Raw genomic sequence first — 9,155 nt, forward strand, 5'->3', positions numbered from 1 at the left:
CTTTTTAGTGATGTGGAGCTCATCCACATCACATCATGGTTTCTTTGTTTATAGTTTTTTGTTTTTGTTTTTGGTAGAATCTACATAATTGTGTCAGAACCTTCCTCTAAGGAATAAATATTTCAAGGGAACAATCACATGGCGATGAGTAGGCAGGATTTCTGGGTCGATAGAGGAAGAGGGGAGGGAGGAGAATGGCAATTAAGTAGCTTAAAACATTAGGATGCTAGTTTCTGAGCCCAGCAATTGTGTTTCCTGTTGATTCTAAACTAAGATTGTGTGGTGTCTTCTTTTACACCATGACTGAACTGGGTTCCAACCAGCTATGGGAATTTGGAAGTATGGGGTATGCATGTATGGCTATAGCCCACCATGGAAACGTAGTGAGCTGAGTGGAGAGATTTCAGAGCTCTGATTCAGGGAGTCTGCTGGGCTGCGAACAGTCCAGCCTGTCTGCCAGTGCCATGCTGTTGGTAGGATGGATTACTTTTTAATATTTCTCACAGCACATGGTATCAATCTACAATAAACAAAAGTTAGGTATGATCCTTTAGCTGGGCTTCCTTGTTTGGCCTCAGGGGGAGAGGATGTCCCTAAAACCACAGAAACTTAATGTGCCAGGGCAGGAGGAAACCCAGGGTGGGCCTCCACCAACTTAGAGGAGAATGCTAGGGAATTGCTTGGGCGATGGATTATGGGTGGTAATGATCTGGAGATGGACAGTGTTCAAGATGTAAAGTGAGCAGAAAAAAAGAAAGAAAAAATTTTTGCTTATTTTACTTTTTAACGAATTTATTATTTTTGGACATCACAATGTCTGAATAGTTTAAAAATATATTTCATTACAAATGCTGGCTACATAGACTATGGAGATAATCAAAAATTTGGGCCAAATGTATTTACTCTCTGCTACAAGATAAATATATTTTACATAAAAGGAACACTGTTCTAGATACATAAGATAGAATCACTTAAAAGAAGACTTTTGAGAGTTTCACAAACTGACTAGTGTCATACATGCTATGATGAGCAGATGGTTCTCTGTATCCCAGATCGATGTTGTCCTTCATATGTCCCATTGACTAAAACTATCCTGCACTTGGCAACATTAAACAAACAGTGATGGAAAAATTTCACATCATGTAGCTATACTCAGCCCTTTCTACTGTTTGCTACCTCTCTAAACATGAATGTTAGTAAAGAAATATCGGTCTTTATTTCATAAGAAACACTTTCTTTCAAAGAACTTATTTAGAGCAACTTTGACATCCTTATTTCTCAGGCTGTAGATCAAGGGATTCAGCATGGGCACAACAATGGTATAAAATACAGAGGATACTTTTCCTTGGTCCATGGAGCTGACTGATGATGGCTGCAGGTACATGAATGCAAGGGAGCCAAAGAAGATAGCAACAGCTGATATGTGTGAGCTGCAGGTGCTGAAGGCTTTGGACCTGCCTTCTGTGGATTTNATCCGGAGGATGCTGGCTATGATGAAGATGTAAGAGCTTAAAATAGTCAGAGTGGGAAGAAAGATGTTGAAAACACTGAAACATAAAGCTACTACTTCATTAATAAAAGTATCAGAACAGGCAAGTTCCAGTAATGGAAAAAGATCACAGAAGTAATGATTTATTACATCTGCCTTACAGAAATGCACTCTTAACATCCAGATTGTGTTAGTTGTGGCACCAATAAAGGCTATACTATATACTCCAAATATCATCCAGGAACAGACTTGAGAAGACATCACAACATTGTAAAGCAAGGGGTTACAGATGGCAACATAGCGGTCATATGCCATTGCAGCTAACATGTGACACTCTGCAATAGCAAAAATAATGAAAAAGTAGAGCTGAGTTATGCATTCAGGGTAGGAGATGATGTTCTTCACTGTCACAAAGTTCACCAATATTTTGGGAATAATGACAGTGGACTGGCAGAGGTCAATGAAGGACAGGCTGCTGAGGAAATAATACATGGATGTGTGAAGGTGAGAACTGAATAGTATCAGAGTAATCATGCCCAGATTCCCAGCCACTGTGACCACATAGATTGCTAGAAAGAGGAGGAAGAGGGGCAGCTGCAGCTCTGGTTTGTGTGTTAACCCAGTGAGGATGAACTCAGTCACTTCTGAAAGATTTCCTTGTAACATGTTCTTCTCTGGGTTCTATGTAGAAAGGGAAAAAAAATGAAATAACTATGTAGTATTTTACCATATACTGAGGTGTGAACCAGAATTTAAACTTTCATTTTGTTAGGCATCTTCAATTTTGTGACAGATAATCTTAAATTATAGAATCTGAAGCACTAGACTGCTAAACACATGTCACTTATAGTTAAAGATAAATTACTTCTGTCTGTGAGTATAGTTTTTGTTATGAGAATGTTAGGACTTTTCCCATGGACAATGAAAGAGTGAACAGATGCATTCAGTGGAGTCTGTTAAGGAGTGTCCATGACTCATTTGTCCTTCTCCCCATCACTCTATAGAGAAGTACATTATTTGTATGTTACAATGAGAGCATCATTTACACACAGGTAGAAAACCACCAGAGATATCCACAATTGTTGCTCTACTTAATGGTGCAACCTAAAACCTTTCTTCATAAGGCAATGAACAATATAAGTCGTAATTTCATCATCATAACAGAAAGTTAACGTAATCAGGGGGAAACTTGAAATCAGAAGGGTTCTGAATTTGAAAGTATACAATGAAAATACCTGCACATGCATATGGATTAATTTTTATACATAAAATTAGAAGAAATCCTTAAGGAAATAACATGGTAATTTATTTAACAGGCCACCATAGAGTGGGAACAAAGATTATTAAGAAAACTAAGAAAACATAACAAAATCTTTTGAAATGTCATGAAAAGTGTTCAAACATTTAAGAATAAGTTAAAGAAATATAAAACATTGCACTTGAAATTATCAACATTGTTGAAAATCTAAATCATTACATACGTGGAAAAACTTCACATCTTCATGACCCACAAGATTCAACCTTGTGAAATGGCAATATTTCCCAAATTGGTCTAAAAGTTCAGTGTAATGCTAATGATAATCCAAGATATTTTTATTACCAATACCAATATATTTATCATATACTATTCACTGAATCCAATGTGACTGGGAATGTTCAGAACAAACCTGTAAATGAATAACTGTTAAAGTTTCAAGATTCCCCATTTGAAAACTTACTAAACTTTCTAATATTCTCACAATACAAATATGCCATGAACTATACAGAAACTACCAATCTGTACAGAAACCCTATATCTTTATGTTGTAGTTATGCATTTCATAAATATTCAATGGAGGCAGACTATTTTCCAACCAATGGACAAATAGAAGAAGTATATAAAAAAGTAAAATTCTACTTTTCACAATAAGAGACATGGGTGCTCTCAGTAAATATAAGCTAAAAATAATAACATTTGAAAAAAAAAACAATAGTAGATCTTCATTCCCATGAAATTTTTCTGATAGTTTTGTGGATAAGTTAACATAATCAGAGAATATATCCAAACAAGAAGAAATTATTTGGGCCTAATTAAAATTAAAAATAGTTTCTGCCTTAAAGGATACCCTAGATTTATGAAAAATAACCTAGTCAATGGGAAACATATCTCAGTATTTTATCTTAGGGAGAATAGAATAAAAAAACTTCTATATTTTATGGTTTAAGGATAAAAATAATCCAGATAAAAAAGCCAGATAATTTGAAAAATGACCCTTCTATTTGAGATAGATAAATCACCAATAAATACCTGAAAATATATGTACCATCATTAATTTTTAGAAACATGTAAATAAAAACCAAAGTGAAACAAAATTTCACATTGATTGGAAGGGTTACTATAAAATGAAAACTGCTGGATCCTGGGCCACAACGCTTCATACCCAAATACCACTGGGAGAGAGATTCCCAGGAATGTGGAGACACCTGTGAGCATAGGTAAGACCACCACCTCTACTCAGAGGGACCCACCCAAAACCCTCAGGACACAGAAACTGAGGAACAGTGTGGGATAGCATCCTTCCAGGATCCTTTTGTACCCTGTGGTGATCCTATGCTATAGCTCTCAATACTCAAATACAGCCAGGAGAGAGCTGGATCCCCAGGAGTATTGATATGCTTGTGAACACAGGTAAGACCACCAGTTCTGATTAAATCCTGGTCCAAGAAGGACCTGCCCAGAGATTTCATGACACAGGAACCTAGGAACAGCCAGGGACAGGATCCTTCTCGTTTCATTCTGCACCACAGTGCTGATCCTGTGTCACAACCGTCCATACCCAAATATTTCCCAGAGAGAACTGGTCTACCAGGAGTTCTGACACACTGACTTTAAGGAGGGACAAGCCACAGTCAGACACAGTAAGAACAGCTACAACCAGAGATAACCAGATGACTAGAGACAAGAACAAGAATATAAGCAACAGAAACCAAGGTTACTTAGAATTATCAGAACCCAGTACTCACAACACAGTGAGCCCTGGATACCCCAACCCAGCAGAATCTCAAGACTCTGATTTAAAATCACATCTTATAATGAGAGAGGATTTTAAGAAGGACGTAAATAACAAACACCCTTAAAGAAATACAGAACACAAGTAAACAGTTTGAAGCATTTAAAGAGAAAACAGAAAAATCTTTTAAAGAATTGAAGGACAACACAACCAAACTTGTGAAGGAATTGAACAAAACCACCCAGGATCTACAAATGGAAATAGAAACAAAACAATCACAAAGGGAGACAACTCTGGAAATAGAAAACCTAGAAGAGATCTGGAGTCATGGATGGAAGCATCACCAACATAATACAAGAGACAGAAAAGAGAATCTCAGGTGCAGAAAATAACATAGAAAATATTAATACAACAGTCAAAGAAAAAACAAAATGCAAAGCTTCTAACCTAAATCATGCAGGAAATCCAGGCCTCAATGAGAGGACCAAAGGATCTCTTCTATACTGAAGTATAAAAGGTATAGAAGAGAGTGACAATTGCCAACATAAAGGGCCAGTAAATATCTTCAACCAAGTTATAGAAGAAAACTTCCTTAACCTAAAGAAAGAGATGTTCATAAACATATAAGAACCCTACAGAACTCCAAATAGATTGGACCAGAAAAGAAATTCCTCTTATCACAAAAAGTCAAAAAACCAAATACAAAAAAAAAAAAAAAAAAATCAAAGAATATTATAAGCAATAGGGAAAAAATGTCAAGTAACATAGAAAGGCAGATCTAACAGAATTACACCAGACTCCTAAAAAGAACCTATGAAAGCCAGAACATCTGTGGCAGATGTCATACAGACTTACGAGATCACAAATACCAGCCCAGTCTACTATACCCACCAAATCTCCCAATAACCATAGATGGAGAAAGCATCATGTTCTGTAACAAATCCAAATTTATACAATATCTTTCCACAAATCCTCCAAACGAAGGATTATAGATGTAAAACATGAACAAAAGGAGGGAAACTACACCCTAGAAAAAGCAAGAAAGAAATCTTTAAACAAACGCAAAGGAAGATAACTACACAAACATAAAAATATCACCAAAAACAAGGGGAAACAACAATCACTATTCCTTACTATCTCTTAACATCAATGTACTCAATCCTCACTAAAAAGACATAGACTAAAAGACTGGATACATAAACAGGACCCAGCATTTTCCTGGATACAGGAAATGCACCCTAGGGACAAAGACAGAGACTACTTCAGAATTAAGGGATATAAAACAATTCTCCAAGCAAATGGCTCCTAGAAACAAGCTGGAGTAGCCATTCTAATATCGAATAAAATCTACTTTCAAACAAAAGTTATCAAAAAACATAAGGAAGCACACGTCATACTCATCAAAATGAATCTATCAAGAAGAACTCTCAATTCTGAACATCTATGCTCCAAATGTAAGGGCACTCATATTCACAAAAGTAACTTTACTAAAGCTCAAATCATTCACTGCACCTCACACAATAATAGTAGGGGACTTCAACACCCCATTCTCATCAATGCACAGTTCATAGAAACAGAAACTTAACTGAGACACAGTGAAACTAATGGAAGTTATGGACAAAATGGATATAACAGATATCTATAGAACATTTCATCCTAAAACAAAAGAATATACCTCCTTGTCAGCACCTCATGGTACTTTTTCCAAAACTGACCATATAATCTGTCACAAAACAGGTCTCAACAAATNCAAGAAGAATGAAATAATCCCATGTACCCTATCAGATTTCAACAGACTAAGACTGGTCTTCAAGAGCAACAGAAACAATGAAACCCATACACGCATAGAGCTGAACAATGCCCTACTGAATAATAACTTGGTCAAGGAAGACATAAAGAAAGAAATTAAAGACTTTTTAGAATTTGATGAAAATGAAGGTACAACATTCCCAAATTTATGGCATACAATGAAAATAGTGCTAAGAGGAAAACTCAAATCTTTGAGTGCCTCAAAAAGAAACTGGGGAAAGCATACAATAGCAGCTTACCCTAGCACCTGAAAGCTCTAGAACAAAAAGAAGCAAATATACCCAAGAGGAGTAGAGACTAGGAAATAATCAAACCCAGGGCTGAAACCAACCAAATAGAAANAAAAAGAACTATACAAAGAATCAACAAACCAGGCCCTGGTTCTTTGAGAAAATGAAAATGATAGATAAACCCTTAGCCACAGTAAAAGACAGGGACAGTATCCAAATTAACAAAATCAGAAATAAAAACGGAGACATAACAACAGAATCTGAGGAAATCAAAAAAAAAAATCAGTTCCTACTACAAAAGCCTATACTCATTCATATTAGAAAATCTGAATGGAATGGACACTTTTCTAGACAGATATCAAATACCATAGCTAAATCAGGATCAGATGAACAATCTAAACAGTCTCATAAACCCTAAAGAAATAAAAGCTGTCATCAAAGGTCTCCCAACTGAAAAATGTCCAGGACCAGATAGCTTTAGTGCAGAATTCTATCAGTCCTTCTAAAAACACCTAATACTGTTCATATCACTCCACAAAATAGAAACAGAGGGAACACTACCTAATTCGTTCTTTCTATAAAGCCAAATTATGCTTGTACCTAAACCACACAAAGACCCATAAAAGAAAGAGAACTTCAGAGCAATTTCCCTCATGAATATCAATGCAAAAATACTCAAAAAAGAAAAAAAAAATCTCTCAAACCTATTCCAAGGACACAACAAAATGATTATCCATCATGATCAAGTAGGCCTCATCCCAGGGATGCAGGAATGGTTCAGTATATGGAAATCTATCAATGTAATCCACTACTTAAGCAAACACAAAGAAAAAAACCACATGATCATTCCATTATAGGCTTAGAAAGCATTTGACAAAATTCAACATCCATTCATAGTAAAAATTTTGGAAAGTTCATGAATTCAAGCCTACACCGCAACATACTAAAAGCAATATACAGAAATCCAGTAGCCCACATCAAACGAAATGGAGAGAAACTTGAAGCACTCCCACTAAAATCAGGGAGTAAACAAGGCTGCTCACTATCTCCCTACCTGTTCAATTTAGTACCTGAATTCCTAGTCAGAGTAATTAGCCAACAAAAGGAGGTCAAAAGAATACAAATTTGAAAAGACGAAGTCACAATATCACTATTTGCAGATGATATGATAGTACTCATAAGTGACCCCCAAAATTCCACCAGAAAATTCCTAAACCTGATAATTAACTTTAGCAAAGTTGCTAGATATAAAATTAACTAAAAAAAAAAAAATCAGTAACCTTCCTCTAACCTACAGATAAATATGCTAAGAAGGAAATTAAGGAAACAACACCCTTCACAATTGTCCCCCAAAAATATTACATACATTGGTATAACTCTATCTAAGCTAGAGAAATCAAATCTCTGAACAAACAAATCAAAGAAGACATATTCTCAACAATTAAAGAACTTCTTGGGGGAATCACCATCCCTGACCTCAAGCTGTAGATCAGAGAAATAGTGATTAAAAGCTGCATGGTTTTNGTACAGGGACAGGCAAGAAGATCAATGGAATAGAACTGAAGACCCAGAAATGAACCCACATACTAATGGTCACTTGATATTTGACATAGGAGCTAAAACCATTCAGTGGAAAAAAGAAAGCATTTACAACAAATGGTGCTGGCTCAAATGGAGGTCTTGTGGAAGAATGCAAATTAGCCACTCTTGTCTCCCTGTACAAAGCACAAGTCCAAGTAGATTAAGGCCCTCCACATAAATCTATACACACTAAATCTAATAGAAGAGAAAGTCAGGAAAAGCCTCAAACACATGGACACAGGGGAAAATCTCTGGCTTATGCTCTAAGATGAAGAATTGACAAATGGGGCCTCCTAAAATTGCAAAGCTTCTGCAAGGCAAAGGACACTGTCAATAAGACAAAATGGCAACCAACAAATTGGGAAAATATATTTAACAACCATACATCCAATAGAAGGCTAATATCCAATATATACAAAGAACTCAAGAAATTAGATCCCAGAAAACCAAATAACCCTTTTAAATATAGGGTACAGAGCTAAACAGAGAATTCTCAACTGAGAAAACTCAAATGACAGAGAAGCACCTAAAGAAATGTTCAACAGACTCAGTCATCATGTTAATGCAAATTTAAACAACCTTGAGTTTCAACCTTACACCAATCAGAATAGCTAATATCAAAAACTGGGGTGACAGCAGATGATGGGAAGAATGTGGAGAAGAAGGAACACTCCTCCATTTCTGGTGGGATTACAAGGTGGTACAACCACTGTGGAAATCAGTCTGGTGGTTCCTCATGATATTGGACATAATACTCCCTGAGAAAACAGCTATACCACTCCTGGGCATATACCCAGAAAATGCTCCAAGATCTAATAAGGACATATGATGCACTGTATTCAAAAAGCCTCATTATATAGCCAGAAGCTGGAAACAAGTCAGATGTTCTTCAATAGAGGAATGGATACATAAAATGCCATACATTTACACAATGGAATACTACTCAGTTATTAAAAACAATGACTTCATTAAATTTTTAGGCAAATGGATGGAACTTGAAAATATCCTGAGTGAAGTAATTCTGTCACCAAAGAACACACAGGGTATGCACTCACT

At 36.2% G+C, this 9,155-nt stretch overlaps 1 protein-coding gene across 2 annotated transcripts; it reads right to left on the reverse strand.

The window, feature by feature from the left end:
- Positions 1 to 1,219: 1,219 nt before the first annotated feature.
- Positions 1,220 to 2,245, reverse strand: LOC110315431 (olfactory receptor 150-like). 2 transcript variants are annotated; one of them, XM_021189489.1, is made up of 2 exons: positions 2,224 to 2,245; positions 1,220 to 2,133 (listed from the first exon to the last, which is right to left on the reverse strand). In XM_021189489.1, exon 2 carries the CDS (start codon positions 2,021 to 2,023, stop codon positions 1,220 to 1,222), a length of 804 nt encoding a protein of 267 aa, XP_021045148.1. In that variant the 5' UTR covers positions 2,024 to 2,133; positions 2,224 to 2,245. The 2 variants fall into 2 exon arrangements, with proteins under 2 accessions (XP_021045148.1, XP_021045147.1); XM_021189488.1 differs by lacking the exon at positions 2,224 to 2,245 and having other exon boundaries at positions 1,220 to 2,155.
- Positions 2,246 to 9,155: the final 6,910 nt, after the last annotated feature.

The sequence above is a fragment of the Mus pahari genome, unplaced genomic scaffold (genome assembly GCF_900095145.1).
Source record: "Mus pahari unplaced genomic scaffold, PAHARI_EIJ_v1.1 scaffold_9269_1, whole genome shotgun sequence".
NCBI classification, from domain to species: Eukaryota; Metazoa; Chordata; class Mammalia; order Rodentia; family Muridae; genus Mus; species Mus pahari.